We start from the raw sequence: 19753 nt of genomic DNA on the forward strand, positions 1-19753 counted from the left end.
CAATTAAAGTGTAAGAAAAATCTTGTACTTAAAGGCAGAAAAATAAACACCAAATAAATAACTTACTACATATGAAAGAGATAGGTCTTTTGCTACAGAAAAATGAAGAACATAATAAAGATAAGGAATATAGGGAAAGAAGATGGAAATTTTTCAGTATCAAATAAGGCGGTCAGGGTAAGCCTCACAGAGAAAGGCGTTAGCCAAGGTGACGTCCGGTAGAAGAGCTTGCCAGCCTGAAGGAAAAGCATCAGCAAAGACAGGAACATATCCCCAAGTTTGAGGAAGAGTGAGGAGGCTTGTGGCTGGAAGGAGGAGACTGGTAAATGATGAACTCAGATAAATAATGGGAGCAAGAAGAAAAAATACGGGGCCTTATTACTCATTGTAAGGTTTTTATTTTAAGAAAAAAATGGAAAGCTACTGGAGGCTTTTTAATAGAGAAGTGCATAATCAGAGGTACAATTTCAAAGCATTGGACTCTGGAGGCTCTTTTGAGAATAAATTTTAGGTATGAAAGAGTAGAAGCAGGGAGACCAATTAGGTGTCTATTTTGATAATGTTGGCAATAAATTATGGTGCCTTGAACCACGGGGGTAGATGGAATTTGTGGGGGAAGAAAAAACAAAGCATGGGGAAAGGAATTTTGGCATCAGTTTTTCTCTTTAAAAAAAAAAATTAGTGTTTATTTATTTTTGAGAGACAGAGTGTGAGTGAGGGAGGGGCAGAGAGAGGGAGACACAGAATCTGAAGGCCAGTTCCAGGCTCTAAGCTGTCAGCACAGGGCCCAACACAGGGCTTGAATCAACAAACTGTGAGACCATGACCTGAGCTGAGACACTTAACTGACTGAGCCACCCAGGCGCCCCAATTTTTCTCTTTTTGAAAGTTAACTCAGGGGCTCCTGGCTGGCTTAGTTAGTGGGGCATGTGACTCTTGATCGCAGGGTCGGTGAGTTCAAGCCCCATGTTGGGTGTGGAACCTACTTAAAATAAAATTTTTTAAAAAGTTAAATCATAATTTATGAAGAAGAGCATACACCAAAATATTAACTGTATTTTTCCATTTGAGGAAGTTATTGATAATTCTGTGCCTCTGCATTTTCCAACTTGCCAGCCATGTGCATACACTATTTCTATAAAGCAGAAAAATAATTTTTTCAATATTCGGGTCACTGAACACGATCATAATGTAACCAAACTTACTTGTTTCCCAAATTTTAAGTCAAAATGGTTACATATGTGAAGTAAACAGTGATGAATGGTAATGTTAGCAATATGAAGAGTAAAGAAGCAACAGATGCTTCCTGACCCCAGAGCAGTGAACTCACGCTCCCATTGACATGCAGTAGTATTATTACCAAGTAACTTTCCTGGCATTATAGGACTTTCTCCTGTGTTTTTCTGATGCCTAATTTTTGAAATTGATAATAAATACAGTTCCAGCCATGATAAATATAACCAGGAAAGTTACAGTTATGCTCACATTACAATCTCAAAGTCTTGGAGATTTAAACAATAAAGATAATGTTTCTTTTTTTTAAATGTTTATTTTGAGAGAGAGAGAGAGCAAGAGTGGGGAAGGGGCAGAGACAGAGAATCTAAAGCAGGCCCTGAGGTGTCAGCACAAAGCTTGACACAGCTTGAACTCACCAACTGTGAAATCATGACTTGAGCCGAAATCGGATGCTTAACCGACTAAGCCACCCAGGCACCCCATAAAGGTAATTTCTTATTCCACTACATGTCCACTACAAGTGGGTGAGGGCAAGTTATCCAATAATTGTAGTCATTTAGGGACGCAAACTGTCAAAGATTCCATTTTGACACGGCCTACCAGGATGAAATACGTTAAATTATGAACTGGTTTGTAAAGCATCTGCCTCCAAATGATATACATTACTTCTGTTGTCATTACATTGGCCAATGCAAGTTCTATGGCTAGAAAAGAACTGTAACCTTATGATGTACTCAAAAGGGATAACTGGGATAAATGAACATTAATTTTTTTTATTCTTTAAGTTTGCTTCTTGGGCATAAGCTATTCTTTCAAAGAATTGAACATGGGATGATGACACAGGTCAAGTTACCTACAATTATAATTATTCATGAACTAGCTTGCCCAGTGCTATAATCCGGGATTTGTGATGGCAATCATGCTATCTCCTAATATGGATCTCATAAGCAGGCCACATATCCCATAGAGTATTACAAGATGTGAGGTAAAAGAAGAAAATATGAGCTTCAGTTAATGTTCATTTCTACATAAAACAAATAAGAACATTAAGTTATTCTAGTAGTTAATATAAATGTTTGTAATATTTAATTTTAAGTTTCCTAATATTTAATATTAAAAAATCCTAGGGGAGCCTTTGTGGCTCAGTCAGTTAAGGGTTCAACTCTTGCTTTCAGTTCAGGTCATGATCTCATGATTTGTGGGATTGAGCCCTGCGTTGGGTTTTGCACTGAAGTGTGGAGAGGGCTTGGGATTTGCTCTCTGCCCTTCCCCCGCTCACATGTGTTTTTTTTTTCTCTCTCAAAATAAATAAACACGAAAAAATTAAATTAATAATCCTAGTTTATTTCTACATCAGATGGTACTCCACATCAGATATGTATTTCTACATCAGATATAGTCCAAAATATAATGAGTCAGACTGGGCATTCCGAAAAATGAGAGTTAAAAGAATGTCCTAATCAAGAGAAAGGAACCCTTGTGTACTGTTAGTGAGAAGGCAAACTGGTGTGGCCATTGTGGAAAACAGTATGGAGGTTCCTCAAAAAATTAAAAATAGAACTACCCTATGATCCAGTAATTGCACTACTGGGTATTTACCCAAAAGATACAAAAACATTAATTTGAAGGGATACATGCACTCCTATATTTACAGCAGGATTATTTACAATAGCCAAATTATGGAAGCAGCCCAAGTGTCCATAATAGACAAATGTATAAAGAGATGTGGAATATCTTACACACTCACACACACACACACACACACAGGAATACTATTCAGCCACAGAAAAGAATGAAAATCTTGCTATTTGCAACAACATGGATGGATCTAAAGAGTAGAATGCTAAGTGAAATGAATCAGTCAGAGAAAGACAAATACCATACGATTTCACTCATGTGGAATTTAAGAAGTAAAACAAATGAACAAAGCAGAAATAAAAAGAGGCAGAAACCAAAAAACAGACTCTTAACTATAGACAACAAACTAATGGTTACCAGAGGGGAGGTACGTGGGGTGATGGATGAAACAGGTGAAGGAGACTAAGAGTACACTTATCTTGACGAGCACTGAGTAATACATATGAAACTGTTGAATCACTATATTGTACACCTGAAACTAGTATAGCATTGTTTGTTAACTACACTGGAATTAAAATAAAAAAAAAAAAGAATTGTCCTAATCATTCATTTACCTGCAATACTTCCATATAATGGATTTTATGAGTCAAGTTAAGTTGCCTTAAGAATTGTTATAATCTAATTTTAAATATACTAACTCTCACAAAATAGACAATAACTTTGCAAGATGCTCACAAAGACACTTGAGAATTGAAGATTGCAGGGACTAACAAGAAGAAAATGACAGCATGACACATCTATTCCTAGTACAAACTTGTCATCAGCTGCATACAACTGCTACCTAAGGAAACTGCCAATATCAAGTTTATGAATATTCTTCCACATATAGATTGACAGCCACCAACATTAATGAAAATCTGCTCTAAGTACATGTTACATACAGTGCATACTGTTAATTTTATCTTTACTTTATCCTCTTAAAATTCTTACTATTGTGTATGTTTTAGAATGACCATAAATATCAATAAAGAAATATATACAATAAGGATAACATGCTCATTTTTTTTTTTAACTGATGAAGCTTGCATTCAAATAAAGTCCTGATCAATTAGGTCACTGATGGGGCATTCCAGCCATGAGCTCACTCTGTGGCCAGAACTGGCTTTTCAATTGTCTACTTGAAATTTCCACTTGGACAAATAACATATATTTGTATTTCACATGACCAAAACAACTTTTGCATTCTCATCGAAGCTTTCCTCCCCCCGGTCTCCACAACTACTCTGTCAAATGCACAAACATCTATCTTCTCTTAAGACTTTCCTTTCTGCTTTCTTCTATATGTTCGAAGTCATAGGAATATTTTTCTCTTCTTCAGATACACTAAGCTCTCTTCGCTCTCCAGATGTTTGCACTAGCTGCTCACCCTGTTTGGAACACTCATCTCTTGGCTAATTTCTTCTCAACATTCAGGCCTCTGCTCCTAAATTGGTTCTTTAGAGCAGCCTTCCCTGATCACCTTCTGTTACAGGCTCCCACCTGCTTCCCTACTGTGCACCAGATTATGTATTACGATGGCCCTGAAGGTCTACAATAACTGTGTCTCCCCACATCCTCACCCTCCTCTTCTACTGCATACCCCTCAGTTGCTCTGCTTCGGCCTCACTGGCTTCCTCTGTGTTCATCAATTAGATGAAGCAAGCTGTTATGTGGCTTGCACTTGTTCTGTCCTCTGTAGGAGTATTCTTCCAGATATGCATAGGATCATTTTCTCACTTTATTCTGGCCCCTGCTCAAATTTCACCTGTTCAGAGATACCTGCCTTAACCACCCTCTCAAAAGATCATCCCTTCTGTCTGTCTCAGTTTACTCTCTATCTACTTAGTTTTTCATGGCACTTGAACATATTTTAAATCTATCATCTGTTTGTCATTTGTCCCATTCACTGGAATATAGGCTCCAGTAGGATAAGAGCTTTGCATTTCATCCTCCCCCACCCCTTCCCTGCCACTGTAATTCTAGCCTGCTGAACAATACCTGATCTAGTTTTTGTTTTCGTTTTCAGTGCAAAAAATGTGGTTTTATTCAAACATGGGGACAGGACCTGTGGGCAGAAAGAGTTGCACTGGGGTTCTAAGGAATGACTGATTATACACTTTTAAGTTGGGAAGTTGGTTATGGATAGCTAAGTCTCTAAGGAATTTGGAAGCAAACTTTCCAGGACTGTGTGGGGTCCTTTACTGCTGTCTAGTAAAATCTTAGTCATGAGACCGTTCAGATATATATCAGTGGGCTGTATTCTTTGAGGGTAACTGCTAATACGTGTCTTGGGAGGGGGTAGAGATAAAGGAAGTTTCCAAAATGATTTTCATGTATTAAAGAAGACTTACAGGATCTTGGAGGTTGGGCTAATGTCAAGCTAAGGTTGCCTTTTGCCTCTAGCAAAGTATTCACGTCCAGCCAGTTGAGTTCCTGGAGTAAGGTCACTCTGATCAAATATTATTATAATTTATATATGCTATTCAATGCTGAGACTCACCTGTTTCTCTGTAAAACATGTTGCTATGACCATTGCAGTATAATCATTATTTTTGTTTTTTATAATTACATTTTAATTTAACTTCTAGAGGTCAGACATTTATGTGCATTATATGTTGATGCATTTGGTCAGTTGATTCCTAGAAATTCTGTAATGGTTTACATACCCACTGATCATGTCTCCTTTCATTCCTGTGCATTCATGCCTATATTGGGTTTTGTGAATCTTTTTAATATCTGTGATATAAGAGGTGATTAAGAATGATTTATTGCTTATTTGCGTTTTATGGTTAATAAATTTGAAAAATTTTTATATGATTCTGGCATGTGAATTGCCTTTTACATATTTTTCCCATTAAAATTTTTTTTATTCATTTCTATTTATTGTTATTTAATGATTTTTATACACATTTAGGTATTTTTTAATAAGGAAGTTTTCTAGGGGTGTCTGGGTGGCTCCGTAGGTTAAGTGTCCAACTTCAGCTCAGGTCATGATCTCATGGTTTGTGAGTTCAAGCCCCACATTAGGCTCTGTGCTGACAGCTCAGAGCCTGGAGCTTGCTTCAGATTCTGTGTCTCCCCCACTCTCTGCCAGTCTCTCGCTCACACTATCTATTAAAAATAAATATTTTGATTTAAAAAAAAAAATAAGTAAGTTTTCTATTTCACAAGTTCAAATTTTCGTTATTTATTTTTTATATATATAATTTATTGTCAAGTTAGCTAACATATGGTATATACAGTGTACTCCTGACTTTGGGATTCATCTTTTAAATACTTAGTTTTAATATATTCTTCTATGGTTTCTTCATTTTTATTGTTAATGTTTTAACTTTTAATGTTTTTTTCTCCTTATTTAATTTATGTTGGCATATGTAATAGTAGTGGAATTCAAATTAGTTACATTTTACTTTTTAGGAATGGTTGATCAGTTTTCCTCATCATATACCAACATTATGGTAATCATGATAATAGTTAAGATTTCCTGTGAGATTTCTATGGGCCAGTCATTTTGCTAAATATTTCATACACAATAGTTCAATTAATCTTCATATCAACCTTCAGGGTCATGATGAAGCCTATTTTTCGTGAGTGAGGGACAAAGCAAATGTCAAATGTTAGAAGTTGACTGAAATTATCATTTTTAACAGTCAGGAGGCAGTTGGGTTTTTAACCCACAGTTTTATGCTTCATATCAACAGGGCAACTTAATAAGTTTTTGAGCAACATGTTATTAAAGTAGCATTCAATCCAGTGCCACAAAACTTCATGTCAGCCTTTCTCAAGTTCCCTCAAGCCTCCAAAATCTCTTGTTGTGGAATCATGACCACAGGATGGGCAAAACCTGGTTCTACTCTCTGTGCTGTTAGAAGAATCAAAAAAAAAAGATAAAGCATATGTTTCCCTGCACTAAAAACAAGAGACACCAAGATATTGAAAGTAGATGCTTAGAAAAAAGATATTCCAAAAGAAAACTGGAGAAGTAACATTATTATTTAACAAAATAGAACTTAATAAAAAAATCATATAGGAAAAAGGATGATAAAAATAGAGTAAGAAGATATAACCCTCACTAACATAAGCACAGGCAGCAACTCAACCTCAAAAACATGAAGCAACAAAAGAGAAACGAGGAGTGAACTAGATAAATGAACAACTGCTGAAAGATTTCTTTTATAAAATCCCCTCAGAAAAGTAGATGAAAAATAAGCAGTGAGAGCAAAATCTGAATGAAACAATTTAAAAATTCAGGCTACTTGGGATATATAGAGAGATATTATACCAAACAACAAAACATATGTTTTCTTTGAGCACATGTGAAATATTCCAAAGCAGGATATATTTCATACCATGAAGAAATAGAAGCCTCAATCAATTCCGAGAAAACAATATAATACAGACTATTGTTTTCTAACAACATACAATAAAATTATTAATTAAAAGCAAAGATCCTAAAAGAAATCCCATATTATGGTAAATAAATAAAATAAATAGTCATTGGATTGCAAAGGAATAAACTGCACTTTGAAGTGCATAACAGAGAAAATACTACATGGTAAAATTCATGAGGAGTCGTTAAAGAAGTACTTAGAGGAAAAATTATAGTTTTAAACTATAATCGAGAGGATCAAGAAATGTTTTTAAAATGACTACTGATTCAACCTAGGAAACTAGAGAATAAGCAAGGGGACAAACAGAGAAATGAAAGAAAATAATGAAAATCAAGTCAGAAATCAATAAAAGAAGCAAAGGAATAGAGAATATTAATGAAACCAAATTCTGATTTCCCCTCCAAAAAATTCTGTGGTTGGTCAGTAGTTCATACAGGAGAATTCTAGCAAATTTTAGGGAAGAAATTAAAAGTTTCTCTTTTTTTTTTTAATTACCCAGAAAATGCTTAATTCTCTGTAGTTAATTTCAGGAAGCTAGTTTTATCTTGAATCTAAAACAGATGAATTTATCAGTTCATTTCAATTATGATTAAATGCAAAAATCTTAAATATAATATTAAATTTCTACATTGTATTTTGAAAATGTGGATATAATATGAAAGGATTCTTCAACTCAAAAAAATCTTTAAAGGTAATGTGTATTAACAGACTAAAGAAGCCAAAGTACATTATTATCTTATCAATGAAGAGAAAAATATTCATTGGGTTCAATATATATTTATTATGAAAACACCTAGCAAGCAGGAAATAGATGAAAACTTCCTTAATTTAGTGAAGGTTAAATACCAATTTTATTATTAATTTTTTAAGTTTACTTATTTATTTTTGAGAAATAAAGCACAAGCAGGGGAGCGGCAAAAAGATAAGGAGAGAGAGAGAATTCCGAACAGGCTCTATGCTGTCAGCACAGAGCCCAATGCAGGGCTCGAACTCACAAATCATGAGATCATGACCTGAGCAGAAATCAAGAGTTGGATGCTTAACCAACTGAACCACCCAGGCGCCCCAGGTTGAATACCAATTTTAGAACATTACACTTAAAAAGAAGGAATTTTTGATGCATTTCCTTTATGATTAGGAATTAGACAAGGATTTTCACTACTGTTTATATACTACTGGAGGCCCTGGCCTACTGTGAAGGTAAGAAAAAAAAAAGCTTGTAAAATATAGTAGGAAAGTGATGCAACTCTTGATACTTTCTAATAATATCAGTATCTATTGGTTTTAGGAAAGCCAATGAAACAAAAAAGATAAACTATTAGAATTAATGAGTGTCCATTAGTACTGTTGATATTTACTTGCATTTCTTTCGGTGATAATCAATGCGAAAACAAAAGATATATGATTATTAGTCAATAGAGCAATGTATATACACATATGTAAGTAAGTGTGTTCATTCTAGGAAACATTATCTTGAACTCTAATACATGATCTAGAAGATGAGTTTTGCTTTTCTGTTTTTGTTTTAATGAGAGAGAAACATTGCTCATAGATAGGAAGACCTTACTATTTAGAACTTGGAAGTCATAATTAAAAAGATCTCTATATTAGAAATTCCAGCTCAGAATGGTTTCATTAAGAATACTACTAAATATTTAAATGAGAAGTAACACCATATTTGCACATCTTTAAAAGAATTGAAAAAGACTCTACCCAAAGAAGTTCTATTAAGTTCAACATAACTCAGTACAAAAACATGGCTAGGACATTATAAGAAATAAAAATTATAAGCCAATTTCATTCTCTAAAAGAGATATAAAAATCCTAAAAGAAAAAAAAATTAGTGAACCAAATTTAGTGTTATATGATCAAATTGGTTTTATTCCTCATGGAAAATGCTTATTTAACATTTTAAAAATGAATCAATATAAAAAACATAATCATCACAAAAATCACAGAAAGAATATGTGATGAGTTAAATGTACATTCATGATTAAAAATTATCATTAGAAAATTGGATACTTCTTTAACTTAAAACAAACATACTTCAAGATGAATTATTGAAATTTTCTGTGGTTGTAAATAGAGATGGGGGGGTTATCATTACTCCTATTTAGTATTACATTAGAAACACTAATCAGTTCTTTAACTGAAAAAAAAAATTGGAAAGAAAAGATGAGATCTGTCAATGTTCATAAAATATATGACTGTGTATATAACAAATCCAAAATAATCTAAAGATATGTTTTTAGAATTCAACAAACACAACAAAGAGAAAATGAAAGTTTCAAAAGGTACTATTTATAATGGAATGAAAAAAAAAATCAAATTAAGAATAAAAGGAAGTGCAAGAACTCCACACACAAAAAAGCTATAAAATGAAAAGAGATCTATATAACTAGATAGCTATACCAGGTTTATGGATCAGAAGACTTAATTTAAAATGGTGCCAATTTGGGGCACCTGCGTGGCTCAGTCAGTTGAGTGTCCCACTTTGGCTCAGGTCATGATCTCATGGTCCGTGAGTTCGAGCCCCATGTTGGGCTCTATGCTGACAGCTCAGAACCTGAAGCCTGCTTTGGATTTTGTGTCTCCCTCTCTCTCTCTGCCCCTCCCCCTTCATGCTCTGTCTCTCTCTCTGTCAAAAATAAATAAACATTAAAAAAATTTTTTTAAATGGTGCCAATTCTCTCTAAACCAAGGCACTGCTAAGCAAAATGCCAAGAACACTTTTGTGGAAGTTGGTAAGTTAAATGTACATGAAATATATATGAAAATTCACACTGCCTAACCTGAAAGAGAACAATAAATTGGAAGAACTTATTCTACATTATAATTCTCAATTTTGGCTGCATGTTATAATCATCAGGGAGATTTTTCAAAACCTGATGGTGACACCGCACTTATCACATAATTAAATCCTTATCTTCTGAGGAGAGACCTAGGCATCGATATTTTCGATATTTCCCAGGTGTTTCATGTGCAACCAAGTTTGAGAACCACAGGTCTTAGAGCATATCATCATATATAACATAACCTAAATTATGTATTGTTGCAAACCTGCATTAACTAAGATAGGGTGAAATTAATGTAAGAATAGCAATTAGTTGAATGGAACATAATAGATGCTGTGGAAGGAGACCCACACATGTATGGACACTGTTAATGACTAATGTAGCCCAGTAAGGCAGTAGGAAAAAGGCAGTTTTTCAATAAAAGTCACTGCACCAATTGGCTCCATAGAAGAAAAAAATAAACACTAATCTCAACCTCAAATCATATACAAAAAAAAATCAATTTTAGTAGATTACAGATCTAAAGGAGGGAGTAAACAAATGGAATAGATGCTGAGAGAATGTCTTCATGAACTTAGGATAAAGAAAATTCTGACAACACACAAAAAGGAAAATAATTATAAACTGACTACATTAACACTAAAATTAAAAACTCCCATTCATCAAAAGGTGACATTTAGAAAATGAAATGTCAATTTATGGACTGAGAGAAGACATTTGCAACACAGGTAACTGGCAAAAACTGATAAAGTGTCAGGACCCTCTCTTTCTCTCTCTCTCTCTCTCTCTCTCTCTCCACACACACACACACACACATATATACATAAATATAAATGCATATATATACACATATGTATGTATTTAAATTTATAAACTCCAATAAAGAAATGAGCCACCGACATGAACAATGTCTTTCACAAAATGGAATTTCCTAGGTGCCTGGCTGGCTCAGTCGGTGGAGCGTGTGACTCTTGATCTCAGAGATGTGAGTTTGAGCCCCATGTTAGGTTTAGAAATTACTTAAAAATAAAATCTTTAAAAAAAATAGCATTTCTAAAAGGCCATTAGTCACCAGGGATATGCAAACTAACCATGAGCTACCCTTATACTCTTAACAGAATAACTGCAATTACGAAGACTGATAACATCAAGTGCTACCAAAGACATGGATTAATTGGGACTTTCATAGACTGCCGATGGGAATATAAATTGGTATAACTACTTACTTGGAAAAATTGTTTTTCATTATCTATCAAGGCTGAACATACACATAGCATATGACATGGCAACTCCACTTATTCATATACCCAACTGAATGCACATACAAGTGAACACACTTGGACAAGAATGTTAATGACATTACTGGTAACAGCTCCAAAGTGGAAATAATCCAAATGTCCGTTAGCAATAGAATGGATAAACAAATTGTGATATATTTATCCAACAGACTATTATACACACTATATAGAACATCATGGGTTAATTTTACAAAGATAATGTTGAACATATATGCCTACCAGAAAGAATACATACTATAATTTTTCATTTGTGTAAGTTCATAAATGGACAAAAGTCAGGATAATGGTTACCTTTGGAGAAGATGGTGGATGATGATTGAGAAAGGGCACAAACTAGAGCTTTCAGAATATTTGCAATTTTCTATTTCTTGACTACAGTGGTGGTTATATAAATGTGTTTACTTGTAAAAATTCATCAAGTTGTTCACTCTTTTCTCTTAATCGAAGTGTAACATAGTAGTGACGTAGTAAAGAATGAAGATGGTCGGAACACATGGAGAGACATGCTATATTCTTTTGTAAGATGACATAAAGATGTCAATTTTTCTCAAGTTAATCTATAAACTCAATACAATCTAATGCAAATTCTAGTAGGATTTCTTAAGTAACTAATTTCTCTAAAAACATAATTAAAAGGTCTATGAACAGCTAAGTCAACTTAGAAAAAAAGGAGTAGAAACAAGGGACTGGTCTATATATGAAATATATTTTAACACTTAGCCTGGAACCATTGTTACACACATTGGGTGATTTGGGCACAATCAAGAAAAAACAGACTGATGGAATAGAAGAAATATTTCAGAGACAGACTGATCCAGATGTGAGTACCTAATATGATGTAAAAGTAGCCACATAAATCAATTGGGAAAGGATGACTAGCTTCTCAAATGGTACTGGGAAATCAGATTTATTATATGGAAAAATCTAAAACTGGATCCCTCTATACCATATCTAATCCTCCAAATGGTTTCAAAACTAAATGAGAAATATAAAACTGTAAAGTTGGTATACAATAATAAAAATATCTCTGTAATTTCGTATGCAAAGCTTCAAAAACATAAACGATGAAACCAAAAAAAAAATGATTTGGGGCTGGCGTAGGAACAAAGATACATTTCTTAATATTGTATACGTGGAAAAATATGGTCTGATTCCGTATAATCAATTGACAAATGAATTAAACAAAATCCAGTGCTAAGCTGATATAGCAGAGGTGTGTGTGTGTGTGTGTGTGTGTGTATGAACTAGGTCTGATATTTGTCAATTTTTATTGCATAATATAATAATATATATCTAACACATTATTTTGTCTTGAATGAGAAAGATTGGACTGCCAGAAGTTATTTACCTTAATTTTCCAGTAGTTTGTCTGGATCTAATTCTATTACTGCCTCAACCCTACCACTCTTGTGACCAAAAATATATATTTTCCTAGAAAATAACTCTTTGTCTTGCATGTATTCAAAGTAATTCCTTAAAGATTCTAGGGTACCTGTTAATAGGCTTTAACATTTTTCTACTGAACTAATATCATAAGTCACATCGAAGCACACTAACTTATTAAATAATCTTAATGAAACCCCGATTTTTCAATACAGATTCTTAAAAATTATCTTGCAATTAGTAGATATTAATTTCTATGCCTTCAAATAAGAATGTCATTATCTAAAGAATTAGGAGTGAGGCCACTCCAGAAAAAGTGAGAGAAATGTTGGCATAAGCAACATTGCAAAGTGGTTCAGAGTTTGGTTAGTTTTTCTTTCTAAACACTGTGCTTTTAATAATTGTTTTGGTTTTTAAAAAATACTTTTTTTATATCCTAGAAATATAAACATGGATAGCGACTTTTCACTCTTGGAGTATAACCCATTTCAAAGAGGCAGAAATAATTTACCACTCATGTTGGACTGTCTGAAGGCCTCCAGAAAGCTCAAGCTTTTCACTCCATTCCTTTTCCCTATCTACCCCAGAGTCCTATTAGTTTCTCTTCTCTAGCACTCTTAGATTGTGACTGTTTTGTCAGTTACTTTCTCTCTTTTGTGATCACCTTCCTTTCAAAGGAACTCACATATTTTCTATTAAAATTTCCCCCTCCGGTTTCCAAGAGTACATATCTTATGAGAACTTTCTAGCCAGCCAAGAGATAGGAGAGTGCTTACCTTCAAAATAGATGCCCGACTGGACTTCTAGAACCCTGGGAAGGGTCCTGAGGTCAAGGGAGTGAACGAATTCCTCCAGCGTCATTGCCATTGCGCTGACTTGGGTCTTGTGCAGACCTGGTACTTACAGAAGCTCCTGGCTTCTGGGTGTCACTTATCTGCAGTTGTAGTTTCCCCTTCTCATTCCTCCCTCAGGCAGGCAGGGATGTCACGCTACAGTCCAACTGGGGTGGAGTAGCTCTATGTGGGTAAGACTGTGAAGAGGGAAGGAGGAGGCAGGGGACAAAAGGTGTGACAGCTCTTTTTGTTCTCATTGTGGCTTCATTTCCTTCTGATGCTGAAGTAGAACAGGATGGGGGGGGGGGGGTGGTGAGCATGTCTAAACAGACAATGCTAAAAAAATGAGAGCTGATTAGCAGCTTGCTCTGTCTGTTGCCAGCCAACAGCAGCAAGACTGGAGTGAGAGTTGCTTGTGGCTTTTCAAAACCAGAAAGGAACAGGAATACAGGATGAGAGTCTAATCTTAAAAATGGCACCATGTTAATTCTTTATCTCTTTAGTTCATTTCTAAAATTTGGCTTTGTGCCTTATTTGCATACTCTCAGTGCTTTCATATTAAATTTGGTTACAAAAGTGCTTTGTGTCAGCTCTTTTGAGAAATCTGATACTCTGAAAAGAGAGGATCGAAACCAGTTTTTATTCTTCCACATTAAAAATTTTGCTGAATCTTAAAGGACGGTGGGGGAGGGGTACAATATGCAAAGTGAAACAGTAAATTAATCCAGTAAATTAACATGAATTTTTTAATCACCACAGTATAGTGAAAGTATCTAAATCTGTTGCAAGGAAACAGTTTCCTGGGTTTGGCTCTGCTTTTGATGTAGAGGTGACTTTAGCCTTAACTTCTCTGTGCCTCATTTGGCTCAATTATTAAATGGAAAAAAAAAAAAAAAAGTAGAAGGAGTCAAATAAATTAAACAATTTCTTCCCAGGCTAAAATTCTGCAGTTTTGATTCTGTGGTCCAAACTTTAACTGGGGAAAATGCCTGAAGTCAAAGGAAGCCAGAGGAGCCTGGTTGAAACAGACCTCTTAAAAAATTCTCCCTCTCTCTATTCTTTGTATTTAGCAGAAACAATGTTTCAGACCTAGTGTATACAACTCAAGCTGATATTTTCTAAGTTTCTTTAAGGATGAGTAAAGGAAGACTAGTTGGTATACATACAGGTGAAAGATACTAAGAAGCTGCACATTCTCCTTACAAATTGGACTCCAGGCTCTCTGTTGAGAAACTTATGGCCTCAGGCTTCAGACGGCATAGGCAGACAGAGGGGGTCGGGGCTCACCCCAGCTCCACCATATCCTTCACATAAATAACCAAGCAATAAAAGCATAGCCTTAGTTTGAGACAGAGCTTGCAAAACTCTTTCAGCTCTTAGAATCATATTTGACATTTGCAATAATCTGCCTGGTTTCATTTCTTTCTTTACAAAACTAGAATTTATGGGGTCATGTTAAAAGTTTTTCACTAGGAGCTTCTACTTCCTCACTTGCAACTCTTTTGCCCCCACATCTCCCAAATTTGATCAGTCTGCTTCTGTACTCCTCCTCCCAAACTCAGGCTCCTTAATCCAGTGCAAACATTGTTTATAGCCTAACAGCATATCTTACTTGGCAGAATATATAAAACAGGCTGCTGTGGACTGCTCCTTAAAAATCACACATCTTTTAGAACTGGTGCTACAACACCTAATCCAAGCGAGACTTCACTTGCTGTTTTTGTTTTTGTTTTTTAGTTTTCCCAAATCAACTTTCTATCCTAGTAGCCAATGAAGCCTTTTTGAAACATCACCAATATCTTACAGTTATGTATAATACCCTGCTTCTGCTCTTTGAACAGATGACCCTTGGTTTGTGTCACAATCTGATTCTCCTACATTTCCAATCTCAGTTAATGAGACTATCATTCTCCCAGTTTCCTAAATCAGAAGGCTGTATCAGGGGAAAGGCCATCTCCGGCCTCCAAATCCCTCAAGCCTTCTAAAATGTGGCAATACTCAATATCACGTCTTCTGTTGTTGCTCTGTATCCCCACTGTTACTACTTTAGTCTAGATCCTAATCACTTCTGACACTGTAGGGCAAGGAAATCCTGACATGAACAGCCAAGACAGAATCGACAAAAAAAAAGGCATTGAGATGGCATTTGAATCACCAGTTAGTAAAATGGATGACTCAAGCTCAGCAACTAAAACAGCAGATTACAAGTGTAATAATAATCAGATTAATGAGGGCTCAGAAGCAAACCAGAGTACAAGCAATAATTTACCACATGAAAAAGGTGAAATCCCAAAGCGGTAGAGAAGAATGTTTTATTCAACAAATAGTTGTTAAATAATTTATGAAATAGAAGCTAGTTTCCTAAAATTCTATGCAACAAAATTAAATCTAGATAAATTTAAAAATTAAATGTAAGTAAAAATAAAACAAAGGAAAAGTAGAAAAATGTCTGGAGAAAGTAAGGAAATATTTTTTTCTTTTCCGTTTCCTTTTTTTTTTTAAAGGTTTATTATTTATTTCGAAAGCGAGAGAAAGTTTGGGGGGGAGGGGCAGAGAGAGGGGGAGAGAGAGAATCCCAAGCAGGCTCTGTGCTGACAGGGGGGAACCCCTACCTACATGGGGCTTGATCCCACGAACTGTGAGATCATGACCTGAGCTGGTATCAGGGAGGTTTAACTGACTGGGCCACCCAGGTGCCCCAGGAAAGAATTTGTTTCTAAGCAATAATGAACATCTTAAAGGAAAAGATTAATAGATTTGACAACAGAGATAGGAATTATGTCTATAAATCAAAAAGAAGCTTTAACAAAATGGGGGTGGGGAAGCACATACTCAAATTAAGAACTGATGTCCTAGATGTATAAAGAGAACTTATTAATTGATATGTAAAATAAAAATATTGAAGGACTTCTGTTTTCTGGCTATGAGCTTATATCTGGTCAACTCTCTTACAAAGGGCAACTAGAAAAGTGAATGGTTTTTTGAAACTCTGTTTTAAGGAACAGAAGAGCCATCAGGGCAGTCGGGACCTGAAAGGCCAAGTCCAGAAAAGCAGAGAAACACAATGAGGGGAACCCAACTCTCCACACTTCTTTTTTCCTCGAGGCATTTGTGGATTAGTAACTGGCACAAAGAGAGAGGCTGAGAAGCGGAACATAGGTGGTGGTTAAGGAGGAGAGAAGCCAAGTTGAAGTTTTAGCAGTTTCACATAACTAGCGAGATAAAAATTGGAATTTCGGGCTAGCAAGGCATCCAGGGAAACAGAGAAATGAATTGTCCATTTTCCCCCTTCAGGGTTTTGCCCATTCAAAAATAGTACAGGGTTGATGTATGAGACACCAATTAGAAAGTGATCGGTTAGAAGCTGACAAAACCAAGCAGCACTTTTAGCAGTTTCATTGGTGGGAAGACTGGGCCTTCATTTACGGGAAAGAGCTCCGGTAAATACCCTGTGTTTTCAGCTGGGGCCCCTGAATGCTACTCCCTAAAAGAAAGGTTGACTATAAACAGACAGGCCTTACCAATATTGAAGGCCAGATCAAAATTAGTTCAATCCCTGATTGGATTAAGGTGATCTGCCCCCATTTTAACTGCCAAACAAAAGCAAAAGTCAACCTTGTCATTGGGGAAAGCAACCATAACTTCTATAATTTTTTTAAACACAATGTCTAGGGTCTGATAATTTAAAAAGGTCCAATATGGAGTTATCAGGAACGTAATTTAAAAGAATTTTGATTCGGGGCACCTGGGTGGCTCAGTTGGTTAAGCATCCAACTTCGACTCAGGTCCTGATCTCAGGGTCTGTGGGTTCAAGTCCCGTGTTGGGCTCTGTGATGACAGCTGGGAGCCTGGAGGCCGCTTTGGATTCTGTGTCTCCTTCTCTCACTGCCCCTCCCCTGCTCACGATCTGTTTCTCTCCCTCTCTCTCTCTCTCTGTCTCTCTCCAAAATAAATAAACTTAAAAAAATAATAAAATAATTTTGATTAATATGTTCAAAACAGAAAGCAAGAAGGAGAATTTCAGTAGAAAACGGCCATCTATAAAAAGTATCAAATGAAATTCTAGAGTTGAAAACTAACAATAACTGAATTAAGAATTCAGTAGTTGGATTTAACAGAAGATTGGACAGGGGCGCCTAGGTGGCTCAGTCGGTTGAGCATCTGACTTCGGCTCCGGTCAGGATCTTACCGTCAGTGAGTTTGAGCCCCATGTCGGGCTCTGTGCTGACAGCTCAGAGCCTGGAGCCTGCTTCGGATTCTGTGTCTCCCTGTCTCTCTGTCCCTCCCCCACTCATGCTCTGTCTTTCTCTCAAAAATAAATAAACAGTAAAAAAACAAAACAAAACAGAAGATTGGACATATATTAAGAGAAGGCTGTTAGCTGGAAACAGGAAGAAGAAAAGATTACTCTATTTACAGAGACATAAAAAGAATTCAACATTAAGAACAGAAGAAACATTTTAGCCATAGCGAAAAGGTCTTCTGTTTACATTGCGTCCTAAATGAAAGGAGAGAGGGGACAGAGAGAGAAGCAACATGTTAAGAGACAGCAGCTGAACATTCTCCAAAGTTGTTCAGGGCATAGCCATGCGGTGCGGGCTCCCGGCAATCTGTCTCTTGTTTCATCAGCGTTGCGGGAAGAAACCCGGGGACGCCCCTTTTTCCAGCCTCAGACCATTCCCCAATCTCTTTCCCCAGTCACAACCTTGAGAGCCATCTTCTCAGCTATCCCCTGCCTTGAGGACGAGCCAAGGCCGATTTTTGCACTTAACTCCTTACTGCGGGTCAACCATGAGCCCCAGGTTCATCAGAATTATTCCACCAAGGTGGAGCCCCCCACCCCCCGCCCCCTGCCCCCAACGAGCATCTGCCGGCCTCCTACACCTACCTCTCTCTGGGTCTCCATTTCCAACGTGATGATGTGGCTCTGGAAGGCGCCGGCCACTTCCTCGGGAGTTTGCTGAGAAGCGTGAGGCCTTCCAGCGTCTCTTGAAGACAAAAACCCAGCTCGGAAGCCACGCCCTCTTCCCGCGCGTGCAGAAGCCTCCCCAAGATGAGTGGGTAAAACCCAGGACACTCCGAAGCCGCCACGGTCCTGGACAAGAACCCGACCCAGGCGCTTTGGCCAAGAACCCGACCCAGGCGCTTTGCATCTGCCGGTGCAGACCCCACCTCTGGGACTTCGGAGGAGCCACTTCCGGGATGAGAGGTGAACAGCATCAGGGATGGCGGCCACCCAGCTCCCCTCTGCAAGCTGGGCTGGAGAGTATCTCTCCGAAAGCTCACCCTCAAGCACAACTAGGAGCCTGCGGGGCCCAGAGCCTTGCATCCCCCTGAGGTCAGGGCTTCTGCCTGAGTCTCTCCCTGCAGCCATTGGGCAGCTTTTTAACCACCCTGGAGCTCTCTCCCAAGCTAGGGACCAAGTGGAAACAATGAAGCTTTTACACCAAAGGAAAAAAAAAAAAAAAAATTTTACAAGTGGACCAGTGTAGTTCAAATCTGTGTTGTTCAAAGGCCAATAGCACTTGGGGTGCCTGGCTGGCTCAGTTCATAGAGCATGTGACCCTTAATCTTGGGGTTCTGAATTTGAGCCCCACATTAGGTATACAGATTACTTAAAAATATAATCTTTTTTTTTTTTTTTTTTAATTTTTTTTTTTTTCAACGTTTATTTATTTTTGGGACAGAGAGAGACAGAGCATGAACGGGGGAGGGGCAGAGAGAGAGGGAGACACAGAATCGGAAACAGGCTCCAGGCTCTGAGCCATCAGCCCAGAGCCTGCCGCGGGGCTCGAACTCACGGACCGCGAGATCGTGACCTGGCTGAAGTCGGACGCTTAACCGACTGCGCCACCCAGGCGCCCCTAAAAATATAATCTTAAAAAAAAAAGGTCAACTGCAATCAACAGCTCAGAGAACAGCCATATATTTAATTCATAAAACCCATATTGCTGAGGGTGCAGTATGTAGTCACTTATATGTACTGCAAACTTATGTGATCTATCTTGAGATCAATTTGGTCTAGTAATGGTACATTAAATGTTACATTTAAACATAATCAGATAAACAGAAAGATCTACTTATACCAGTCATTGAAGCCTTTATTACTTTTAATGGCAAAAAAAAAAAAAAAGAAAAGGAAAAAACCTCAAGTAAAAGAATGGAGGTTATTTACATAAGTTATCCATATGATTATATAC

General features: G+C 36.9%; 1 protein-coding gene across 1 annotated transcript in view; it reads right to left on the minus strand.

Annotated features, from left to right (window-relative positions):
* Positions 1-13884, minus strand: part of THEMIS (thymocyte selection associated) — a 183909-nt gene extending 170025 nt beyond the window's left edge. The window contains exon 1 of the mRNA XM_045499513.1: positions 13497-13884. Coding sequence (XP_045355469.1) covers positions 13497-13587 — 91 coding nt within the window. The 5' untranslated portion in view covers positions 13588-13884. The remainder of the gene's footprint in view (positions 1-13496) is intronic.
* Between the last annotated feature and the right edge of the window lie 5869 nt (positions 13885-19753).

This window comes from Leopardus geoffroyi, chromosome B2 (genome assembly GCF_018350155.1).
Source record: "Leopardus geoffroyi isolate Oge1 chromosome B2, O.geoffroyi_Oge1_pat1.0, whole genome shotgun sequence".
Lineage (NCBI taxonomy): Eukaryota > Metazoa > Chordata > Mammalia > Carnivora > Felidae > Leopardus > Leopardus geoffroyi.